Source organism: Podarcis cretensis, assembly GCF_951804945.1.
Source record: "Podarcis cretensis genome assembly, chromosome: 2".
Lineage (NCBI taxonomy): Eukaryota > Metazoa > Chordata > Lepidosauria > Squamata > Lacertidae > Podarcis > Podarcis cretensis.
Window position 1 is genome coordinate 127,603,812 of NC_137171.1, and position 11,894 is coordinate 127,615,705.

General features: G+C 46.2%; 1 protein-coding gene across 2 annotated transcripts; it reads left to right on the plus strand.

The window, feature by feature from the left end:
• Positions 1-598: 598 nt before the first annotated feature.
• Positions 599-8,321, plus strand: LOC307209527 (uncharacterized protein). 2 transcript variants are annotated; one of them, XM_079964698.1, is made up of 6 exons: positions 599-1,242; positions 1,441-1,522; positions 1,805-1,887; positions 5,137-5,263; positions 6,262-6,810; positions 7,231-8,321. In XM_079964698.1, the coding sequence occupies exons 1-6, from the start codon at positions 829-831 to the stop codon at positions 7,410-7,412; spliced, it is 1,437 nt and encodes a 478-aa protein (XP_079820824.1). In that variant the 5' UTR covers positions 599-828; the 3' UTR covers positions 7,413-8,321. The 2 variants fall into 2 exon arrangements, with proteins under 2 accessions (XP_079820824.1, XP_079820823.1); XM_079964697.1 differs by having other exon boundaries at positions 6,262-8,321.
• Positions 8,322-11,894: the final 3,573 nt, after the last annotated feature.

The window sequence follows — 11,894 nt, forward strand, 5'->3', positions numbered from 1 at the left end:
GAGGGCCCTAAGGAAGTCAGACTATCCTCCACCAGGGCCAGGGCCTTCTCGGTGATGGCTCCGACCTGGTGGAATGCTCTGTCCCAGGAGACCAGGGCCCTGCAGGATTTAACCTCCTTCTGTTGGGCCTGTAATACAGAGCTATTCTGCCTGGCTTTCCATTTGAACTTAGCCTGATCTTTTATTCCCCTTCCTTCCCCCCTCCTACTCTTTTTATGAAGATTCCCCGCTCTGGGATCCCACAGCTCATTCTCCCCGGGTCTCCTCGCTGGCCCAAATAGGACTAATTCAGCCAGCTAGCCCTGGTGATCATCTATTGTTTATTGGATGGATTTCCCCCCTAAACTGATTTTTGAATTCCGAATTTATTGTTATTCACGTTTTATACTGTACTTTATGCTTTTTGTTGTTGTTGTTGCATCAGTTAAGTGTTTTAAATTTGTTGTTAGCCGCCCTGAGCCCAGTTTTCTGAACCGGGAAGGGCGGGGTATAAATAAAAAATTATTATTATTATTATTATTATTATTATTATTATTATTATTATGCTGCAAAATGAAACCGAAGCAGGGAGGAAACAGGTAGTCCAACCTCTTTTGCCCCAAATTTGCCCCAACAAAAAAGGGGGTAGATCACTGCCAGTTTTTAACTGTGTGTAGATCGCAGTCCCTTGGGAGTTGGCCACCCCTGTTTAGCGGTTCATCAGTTTTATCACAGAATTATGGATTTGCATTGCAGGATTTGCTGGCACCTCTGATTCACACAGACAGAACGTGGCAGAAGATTCCTTCTGATCCCTTCTGATCTCTTGGAGGCTTCCTGAGAGCAGAGATGGATGAGCAAGACTCAGCTGGTCCTGAAGCGGGAAGAGACCGTGATATGCAGACTGGGAGAAGTGGGGGATTCTGGGAAAACTCCATGCAGAAGATCCTGGGTGAGGAGGACACTCTCTGCTCAGATGTGCAGAGCCAGCAGGTCAGGCAGTTCTGCTGCCAGGAGGCTGAAGGACCCCGAGAGGTTTGCAGCCGACTCTACTGCCTGGCCCATCAGTGGCTGAAGCCAGAAAGGCACACGAAAGCTGAGATGGTGGACCTGGTGATCTTGGAACAGTTCCTGGCTGTCCTTCCCCCGGAGATGGAGAGCTGGGTGAGGGAATGCGGAGCAGAGACCAGTTCCCAGGCGGTGGCCCTGGCCGAAGGTTTCCTCCTGAGTCAGGCAGAGGAGAGGAAGCAGGCAGAGCAGCAGGTGAGTGTGACCTTCCTCTGGAAACTCCCAAGGGCTCTGAACAAGAGATAGAGTATCCCCAAACACTCTACTAAGGGCCCCTTTTTTTTGGAATGCATCGAAGGAATGAGATCTGATACCTGCCAAGTTTTTGCTTCTGTCATTCTTTTTCTGATCCTTCTCCCCATTCTCTGTTTTGAATCCTTGTTGCTCTTTCAGATAAAGAATCTGCTAGCAGAAATGGACATTGATTCCTGTGAGGCAGAGAGGACTCCGTTGGACACCAGAGAGAAGTCACTGGGTAAGGAGGAAGGAGTTGTTTCTCTCTTTGGTCACATTCTGTTGAGTTTGAAAGTAATTCATGAGTTATTTTCATCTTTTTGTAGGGGAGACACTTGAGGCCAAGAGCCCAAGGAAGGAGAGGTGTGTTTTTACACAACTAAAATATGAAATGGGTAAAATGTCAGAAGGGAATAAGCAAGGGAAACTTTTTTAGAAGTTCTGTCTGTAGTTGGAGATGCACTCCTGAACCTCAGAGAGAAGCAGGCATTCATGGCTTCCCACTTCCCCTTGTCTCTGGCAGGTGACAGGATGATGCCCACAAGACCTCCTCATCCGTCTTTTCATGGTGGCGAAGGGGAAGCAGTGGCTATGGAAGCAGATCAGGTAGGGGGCAGGAAACGTGTAGGGAGAGAGGCTGAGGGGTGGGGCAGCCAAGATGACTCCTTCCGCCTCCTGCTTTCTGTCAAAGGTGCTCTGGAGAAAGGTGGCAAATGACATTATGTACTGAGAATAAGGTCTAAACCACAGAGCCTCTTGGGCTTGCCCATCAGAAGGTCGGCAGTTCGAATCCCCGCGATGGGGTGAGCTCCCGTTGCTCGGTCCCTGCTCCTGCCAATATAGCAGTTCGAAAGCACGTCCAAGTGCAAGTAGATAAATAGGTACCGCTTCGGCGGGAAAGTAAACGGCGTTTCCGTGCGCTGCTCTGGTTCGCCAGAAGCGGCTTAGACATGCTGGCCACATGAACCGGAAGCTGTATGCCGGCTCCCTCGGCCAATAAAGTGAGATGAGCGCCGCAACACCAGAGTCGGCCACGACTGGACCTAATGGTCAGGGGTCCCTTTGCCTTTACCTTCCCTTAGAATCATAGAATCGTAGAGCTGGGGTCCCAAGGGTCATCTTGTCCATGACGGGTGGCCATCTAACCTCTGCTTAAAAGCCTCCATGGAAGAAGACTTCACCACTTCCCCGGGGAGACGGCCCCAGTGTCGAGCAGGAAGTTTTTCCGTAGCTTCAGTCAAAACCTCCTTTCTCTTAATTTGAAGTCATGGATTGGAGTGGTACCCTCCAGTGCAGGAGAAAACAAGCTTGTTCCCTCTTCAATGGGACAGCCCTTAACTAGCCTTCTGAATGTTGCTAGTTTTATTCATTTATCAGTAGTTGCCGTTTGATTTCTATATTTAACATTGAATACGAAAATGCCCTTCTAAGCAATTTGTGATGGCCTGGGACTGGGGCTCGGACTCAGAGTTGGAGGAGTCTCAGTCTGCACTGGATCCTCTGCCTCAGGCATCACCTGAACCAAGTCTGGGGCCTGATCCTGAAGAGTCCCAGTCTGCACAGGTTCCCCTGCAACAAGCACCAGCTGGGCCGAGTCAGGGGCCTGAGCCTGCCCTGGCTCCAGATGTGGGGATGACATTGTTGCCTTCAGCTGGGCCATCACTTACAGCTGCTCCACTGCCGGTTGGGTCAGGGGAGGCTGAGGTGGCCTCTGGGTCTAGTAACCCACCGACGTCTCCTGAGCTGCAGAGACTAAGGTTGGAGAGAAGGAGAGACCTGAGTACAGTGGTGCCTCGCAAGACGAAAAGAATCCGTTCCGCGATTCTCTTCGTCTAGCGGTTTTTTCGTCTTGCGAAGCAAGCCCATTGACAGCTTAGCGGATTAGCGCTATTAGCGGTTTAGCGGCTTTTAGCGGCTTATCAGCTTAGCGGATCAGCTGATAAGCGGCTTAGCTGCTTAGAAAAGGGGGGGGAAGGGGGGGAAACCCGCAGGAACTCGCAAGACATTTTCGTCTTGCGAAGCGCCTCCAAAATGGAAAACCCTTTCGTCTAGTGGGTTTTCCGTCTTGCGAGGCGTTCGTCTTGCGGGGCACCACTGTATTCGCAGGAGGAGTGCTCGCCTTCGGGCGAGACAGGGAGGTGAGACACTGGGGGATCAGGACCTGCCGTTAGCCCGACAAAGATAAAAGGCTGTCGGACCCTGCCCCAGGTTGTGGGAGCAACATTGGTGTATGCCAGATCCTGCCTGAGATCCTGTACCTGTCCTTGCCTGGTTTCCTGCCTCGTGTCTTGCCTTGGCCCTGTCGGACTGACTCCTAGTGGAACCCTTGGATTCGGGACCGGACCTGGACCGCATTACTCGGGTTACCCCTGGGCCCAGCACACAACTGATAAACGATAAAAAGCAGCCAGCATTCAGCTAACCAGGCCCATGCGCTGCAGAAGGGGGCTCCCCACATCTCCTTTCCTCCCAATGCTCTCTGGCGTTGGAAAACTGCACGGGGAAATGAGAGAGGGGATCTTTACATCTGTCAAGTGGGAATGTTTGTGCAGACAGAATGATTCAAAGAACGCAATGTTCTGCTCATTTGTACCAAGATTAATATACAAAATCAAAATACAGAATAATTGGCAGGGAAGATTTTCCAATAAATTTTTTAAAGGAAATTGGAAAAAAAAAAAGCAAAAGGGAATGAAATATTAAAAACAAAGGAATGGGTGGGGGAAATGAGGAGTAAAAAACAAAGAAGGGAAGCTCTAACGCAGCAGTTCTCAACTTGTGGGTCCCCAGATGTTGTTGGACTACAACTCCCATCATCCCTGAGCTCTGGCCTTGCTAGCTAGGGGTGATGGGAGTTGTAGTTCAACAACATCTGGGGACCCACAGGTGGAGAAAGGCTGCTCTAACGGGAAGTAAAATTATTTGGTTTAACTGTATACAATTGGAGGAATGGACAAAGAAATTGGTAAGGGAAAATAAGGAATGCCGAGAATATACAAAAATCAAAAAGGTGATTATAGAAAGGAAAGATGAAGAAAAATATAAAAGGGGAAACCAGTGAAATTTACAAAATAGTGGTAGAATCGGAAGATCAGCAAGATCAACTAAAAGGGGTCAGATAAATAGTCGAGTTGAGAAGAAACACACTCTGAAAAGGATGTCTATAAGAAAATAAGGTAGTATGGAGGTGGTAACACCAGTAAGACTAAATCAAAGAGACAACAAACATTTGGTGTTATGTTGGAGGGGATGTCAGGAAACTGGGACTTACCTTCAGATGTGGTGGGGCTGTAAATATGTACAAAATTTTTGGCAAAGGGTGTTGAAGGAGGTAAGAGAAATAGCAGGGTTAAGGCGGAATGAAAGTCCAGAAATAGCATTGCTAGAAATGTACGATAAGGTTAAATGTATGCAAGCTATGAAGGACTTAATCACAGATTTGTTGCAAGAATTATCATAGCTAGGAAATGGAAAGAAACAAGGTGGATTTCAAATAGAAGAAAGGTATGAAGAAGTGTGGGATATAGCAATTAATGGTAAATTAATGTGTGCTATGAGTCTGACCAAACTGCGGGAGGCAGTGGAAGACAGGAGTGTCTGGCGTGCTCTGGTCCAGGGGGTCACGAAGAGGCGGACACGACTAAACGACTAAACTACAACAACAATGTGTGCTATCACAGTAAGAAGGGGAATGTGGAAGAGGATTTATTTTGAGAAAATATAGAAGTATTTGTGGAATTTGTATTAATTATGATAAATAATGGTATTGCGGCGGGGTGCACATTTTGATTTGTATTATTATTACTTTGTTAAAAAATCGCAATAAAATACACAACAATTCCCTCTTTCTTTTAGGGTCCGGTGTGCTTTGATGATGTCACCGTTCGTTTCACGGACGAGGAATGGGCGTTGCTGGATCCTGACCAGAGAGCTCTGCATAAGGAGGTCATGGAGGAGAATCGTGGGATCCTGGACTCTCTTGGTAAGGCTCTCTGAGGATCATCATATCTGTTTTGAAATTCCAAGCACATCTCTATCTGATTAAACACCAATATTTTGATGGAGCTCAACAAGCGTCTAGGATTCTAATGTCCGCACCATGAACCCTGAATGGAGGGATATCAACTGTGGCAAACCTCCAATATTTTGACTGAGCTCAACAGGACAACCTACAGCACCTGGAGTTCTCACACCCCCATGGAGAGCTATTGCCTGTTTCATCTGCGAATATTGTTCCTCCAGTTACAGCTTTTTCATACACGATCAGACTTGTCTGAACTCACTGCGCCTTTTTAAATGTAGGCTTTAGAGTGGCTGGGCAGATTGAGGTAGCTTCTGCCAGGTGTTTTGTTTTTTGTTTTTGCTTCTGTCTGTTTTCAAAAGAGATGGACTGGATTCCATGAATGGGCCAAACAAAATCCATCCCAGAAAAGGGACAGGCTTTTAGAATCTCAGGTTCCCATAAGTATGTAAGTCAATACCAGTCAAAAAAGGCAGTGAACTCTGCAGTAAGGTCTCATATCTAACCCTCTTCAGCTCGTCCTCTTTCACAAACATTCACTAGCATTGTTCTAGGATTACAGAATGGACGCGGGTGGCGCTGTGGGTTAAACCACAGAGCCTAGGACTTGCCAATCAGAAGGTTGGCGGTCCGAATCCCTGCGACGAGGTGAGCTCCCGTTGCTCGGTCCCAGCTCCTGCCAATCTAGTAGTTCAAAAGCACACCTGTGCAAGTAGATAAATAGGTACCGCTCCAGCGGAAAGGTAAACGGCGTTTCTGTGCGTTGCTTGGTTCGCCAGAAGCGGCTTAGTCATGCTGGCCACATGACCCAGAAGCTGTACGCCAGCTCCCTCGGCCAATAAAGCGAGATGAGTGCCGCAACCCCAGAGTCGGCCACGACTAGACCTTTACCTTTACCTAGAATTACAGACGACTCCATCTCTTTCTGAGGCTCTAATTAGCTTTTTCCTTGTTTGTAGGTAATGATGAATTAGAAATGAAGAACGAAGGAGATATCCACACAGAGGAGAAGCCTTATCGATATTTGGAGTGTGAAGAGAGCTCCAGTCAGAGCCCCGATTTCACTTCTCATCAAATAAATCCCACTGGGAAGAAACCCTATCAGTGCTTGGAGTGTGGAACGTGTTTCAGTCAGAGGGCCCATCTCACTTCACATCATCGAATTCACACAGGAGAGAAACCGTATCAGTGCTTGGAATGCGGAAAGAGCTTCACTCGGAACGAAAGTCTCACTTGCCATCAGAGAAGTCATACAGGTGAGAAACCCTATAAATGTTTGGAGTGTGGAAAGAGCTTCACTCGGAAGGAAAGTCTTACTTCTCATAAGAGAATCCACAGTGGGGAAAAACCTTACCAGTGCTTGGAATGTGGAAAGAGCTTCCACGCAGGGACAAACTTCCGTCAGCATCAGAGAATCCACTGTGGGGAGAAACCATTTCAGTGCCAAGTCTGTGGAAAGAGCTTCATTAGGAAAAAAGATCTCACTTCCCATCAAATAATTCATACAGGTGAGAAATCCTATCATTGCTTGGAGTGCGGAAAGAGCTTCACCTGGAAGAAAAGTTTCATTTCCCATCAAATAATTCATACCGGGGAGAAACCACACAAGTGCTTGGATTGTGGAAAGAGCTACAGTAAGAGGGTTAATCTCATGACCCACCAGAGAATTCACAGTGGCGAGAAACTGCACCAATGCTTAGAGTGCGGAAGGAGCTTCACCTGGAAGGAAAATCTCACCTCTCATCAAATCATTCATACAGGGGAGAAACCCTTTAAGTGCTTGGAATGTGGGAAGAGCTTCAGTAAGAGAGTCAATCTAACGGCCCATCAAAAAACTCACAGTGGGGAGAAACCACATCAATGCTTAGAATGTGGAAGGAGTTTTACCTGGAAGAAAAGTCTTACTTCTCATCAGAGAATTCATACAGGTGAGAAGCCCTATCAGTGCCTGGACTGTGGAAAGAGCTTCAGTCAGAGCTCCCATCTCTTGGTCCATCGGAGAATTCATTCAGGGAGGAAACCCTATCAGTGCCTGGAATGCGGAAAGACCTTCAGTCAGAGCGCCCATCTCACTGCCCATCAAAGAACTCACCACAAGGCGAAGCCATAGCAACGGTTGTCTTTAGGAAACTTTAATTATCATGCAAGTGAAGCTTGCAACGGCGTTCTTGGTCTTCGGCCACCCAGCAAAGAAGTTGACCGTGCCTCTCAAGACCGCTGAATGCACACTTGACATCCGATTGAGAAGCAATTCACGTACTTCCATCTCAAGAGCCACCAAGTTGCAAATTTGTGGTGCTCCTGACCACCACTGTCATCTTCAGCATAACCAGGATGATGGTGGTGTCAGCTTCAAGCTCTTCCTGGTGTCTGCTGAACGCACACAGGACGCTTCCTAGGAAAGCCACGCTTTCCTCTGCGAGAAGGTTTAGTCAAGAATTCTGTTCCTGCCGTCCTCTGTCGATAATTGACAGAGGGCAGCGCAATGGAACAGCATGGAAAGAGGTTTAGATGGAACAACACGGCTTACTCCAGGGGTAGCATCAGACACCTTTTCCCAGGCCATGTGGACAGAGCCCCAGATCTTGACCAGAGGGACATTTTTGTCTGGGGCTCGCATATATTCCTCAAGTAGGTGACCCTGTTCTCCTTCTGTCCCAGTGTTAATTGGGGGAGTCTGTCACAATGGATGAGGTGTTTATGAAACTGTGCTGGACGCTTGCATGGTCTCTTGCCCAAGGCCTTGCCGCTCTCTTCACATAAGGCCTTGCGCACCACATACTGTTGGTTCTAACACTCCCAAGAAGTCTTCTCCTCCAGATTTTGAAACGTGCAAGTTTTGTCTATATAACTTTAGCCTATGCGTATCCTGCCTACCAAACTATCACCTGCAGTCCATCCATCCCCAGCTATTACTGAATGTGAAGGTCTCTGTTGTAACATTAGAACATGTTACAATATGCTTTGAAGGTTCTTTTATTATTGCTATTATTATTAAATATTTTCTTGATTTACAAAAGTGTTTGCAATGTCTCTCTCTTGTATTCCCCCCCCCCCATGTAACATTTTTATGAATCAGTTTCATTTGTCGAGACATTAGGGGTGCCGATGTTTCTATTTTACTTACAATATGTAGGGTTTCGTCTCAGCATTGCTTGTGCAGGTTCTTTGCTGTTCACCTGTGTTCCTTTGGTGGTGAGAGAGGTTGGGGTTGGCCTAGAGTGTGGTTGTTTGTTTGTGGTTGGCTGTGGTGGTCTTTGTTTTCGTGTGAGAGTGGGGTGGGTGGGTGTTTTGGATCAGGTTAGCCATATTGATTTGTATGCTGTTGGTGGATATTTGTCATTGTCTTGTTGAGCTGTGTGTCATAAAGGGGAGCCATACTGGGGTGAATGTGTCTTCTTCTATTTGTCCCCATGTCAGTTTCAGTTTATTGGTTAATTTTTCTAGCAGGGATGTTTCCCATACTATTTGGTACCATTGGTCCATGCTTACTCCTGACAGGTCTCTCCAGTGTCTGGTTATGGTGTTTCTGGCTGCTGAAAGTAGGCGGGATATGAGTTCTTTGTGGTGTAAGTGGGCATTATTGTCTTGGAAAATGTTTAGTAGGGCCAATTCTGGGGTGATTTCTAATACTTATTTTACTTATTATTTTACTTATTTCTCACATGGCTTTTGTCCAGAATAGTTGGATTTTGGGGCACTCCCACCACTCTCTGTCTCTTGACATCAAGCAGGAACCTTGCTGTTCTCTTTTTGGTGCCTCCTTAAGCTGTATTTGTTCAAGCAAAACTCATTTTTTGTAAAAAAAAAAAAATTCCTTCCAGTAGCACCTTAAAGACCAACTAAGTTAGTTCTAGGTATGAGCTTTCGTGTGCATGCACACTTCTTCAGATACATTTTTTTGTAATTTCTTTATTTTTTTTTTTGATAATTTTATACATTTTAACATAACCATTTCAAACATTGAAATACAAGGTTCTTTTGAACCTTCGGACCCGTAGGTTCCATGTTTAAGGTTAAATTTGCTGCATCTTTTACCATTATCCATCTGTTATATAACAATAAGTATCATACGATTTTAACTCTTTAACTGGAGTATGTGGAAATGGCGAAACTGACGGGGAAGATCCGAAACAAGGAAGATCAAGTATTTGAGTAAATTTGTAATTTATTTAAAGGACCACTGTAAACAAGCAAGACCTTGCACACACAGAGATGTATCTCAACACTGCTAATTTTAACATCTTGGCTGTTTTTATTTTAATTTTGCTGTGGAATTTATTTTTAATTTACAATTTTAACATTTCTAGTAAACCACTGAGATGTTTTCTTACCATTGAGCGGCATGTAAATATTATTATTAAATCCCTCCCATGTATTTTTGTGGAGTCTTTTTATGCGTGGAACACTTGCGATAGGGACTCCTTCCCAGCCAAAATGGGGGGGGGGGGATAAGGAGCTCTTGCATAGAAGCATGGAACTGAGAGTTGCAAGAGACCCCAAGAGCCATCTCGTCCAACGCCCTGCAATTCAAGAACCTCAACTTAAAGCATCTATGACTGATGATGATGATGATAATAATAATAATAATAATAATAATAATAATAATTTATTATTTCTACCCCTCCACCCATCTGGCTGGGTTTCCCAGCCACTCTGGGCGGCTTCAACCGAATATTAAAAACAACACAGCGTCAGACATTAAAAACTTCCCTTCAGTTGTCTTTTATAAAAAAAGTTTTTTATTTATACAACAAGAAAAAAACACACACACAAATACCAAATTACACACAAATTACAAAAATAACCATAGGCACATAATTTTCTTAGCAAACAATAAAACATCTATTGGTCTTAACACTAAAGACCCAACCTCCCGTCTATTCCATATTTCAAATTCATATTACTTTTTGCCAGTATACGCTTTTATCATAATTAAACTTATTATCAATAAATCTAATTTCTTATATCTACCTTGCGAGTATTACTGAAGTTCCTCGAATGCTGCAACAGAATTTAAACTACTATATTTATTTTTCAGATAATCTTTGAAAACCTCCCATTTTGAAACAAATTCCTGTTTTGATTTATTCTTTATTTTTTCTGATAAACCATCTAATTCGGCAAATTCTGTCAGCTTTTGGATCCAATCTTGTATAGAGGGGATTTCATTACTCTTCCATTTTGCTGCGATCAAAACGTTGCATATAAAAAGATACCCTTCCTCTTTTGTGGAATATCCAAATCTGTTATTCCCAGGGGGTAGGCCTCTGGTTTTTTATTGAAAGAGATCTTTAGCATTTTTTGCAGTTCTGCATGTATACTCTCCCAGAATACCTGTATTTTCCTACATATCCACCACATATGGTAGAATGTTCCTGATTCACCGCATCTCCAACAATTACTTGACACATTTTTATACATTTTTGAAAGTTTCCATGGTGTTAGATACCATTGATGTTGCATTTTTTGAAAGTTCTCTCTAATTGTGTAACAATTTGTGAATTTCCAGTTGATCTTCCATAAATTTTCCCATTGGGCCTTTTAAAAGTAAAATAGTTGTTTATCTCTTTGACATCTGATGGGAGGGTGTTCCACAGGGTGGGTGCCACTACTAAGAAGGCCCTCTGCCTGCTTCCCTGTAACTCAGCTTGAGCTGAGATTCCTGCGTGGCAGGGGGTGGACTAGATGCCCCTCAGGGTCCCTTCCAGACTCTCCTATGCTCAGTTGCTATGGAGGCCCCTCTTTGTCTCCTCTTTCCCAGGCTCAACATCCCCAGCTCCTTCTTTTGGCTTCTTCTCCCCTCCCGGCTGCTCCTCCTCCTCCTGCTTCTGGCCCGGGGAGGGGGCAGCTCCAGGGGGGGTTGGGGGTCTCCCAAATGAAGCATCTCCCCATCAGTGGAAACAGGACAATACACGGTATCTGCTTTGACAGGCTGCTTTTCTGAGCCTCTCTGCAGGCGTGGTGCTTGGGTCAAAGGGGAAGCAGAGCTCCTTGTCCTGGCCTTAGTTCGAGGCTGGCGGGGGGGGGGAAGGGGGTTTCTGCCGAGGTTGGGGGTCCCTCCATCCGGGATGCTGGAGCTGAGATTCCTGCCTGGCAGGGGGGGGACTAGACGCCCCTCGGACCCCCTTCCAGACCCTCCCACAAGTGAGGGGTCCCCTGCTCCTTGGGGGGGGGTCTACCAAATGAAGGATCTCGGGGGGGGGGGTTTCCTCAATCTACTCAGTTCCAATGGCATTTAGGACCCGGGGAAGTGAGGCCTAAGGGGAGGGGTGCGTGAGCCCACCATAATCCCTGAGATGTTTCCCCCACCAGCCCCATCCTCTCCTTGCAAGGGAAGAAGCTGCACCTGCTGAGTTTCTGCCTTCCCCCAGCGTTGCAAGGGCAGGAAATGCTACCAGGGGGACCCCCCCTCGGAGAGGACCCAGGTGTCCGGCCCAGAGCTCTCCTCCTCCCGCACCCTGCGAGGGACCCAGGTGTCCGGCCTCGACCTACCCAGCAGGAGCAGCAGCGGGAGTTTGAGGAAGCCTGGTCTAGAAATTAGACCCCTCGGGCCCCCTTCCAGACTCTCCTAGGTGAGGGGTCCCCTGAT

Bases quoted from the DNA above. Each gene is read 5' to 3' on its own strand.
- LOC307209527 (XM_079964697.1), top strand. From the start codon at position 829: ATGGATGAGCAAGACTCAGCTGGTCCTGAAGCGGGAAGAGACCGTGAT. The intron at 1,523-1,804 runs GTAAGGAGGAAG...TGTCTCTGGCAG, and splicing joins CACCAGAGAGAAGTCACTGG to GTGACAGGATGATGCCCACA. The intron at 1,888-5,136 runs GTAGGGGGCAGG...TCTTTCTTTTAG, and splicing joins TGGCTATGGAAGCAGATCAG to GGTCCGGTGTGCTTTGATGA.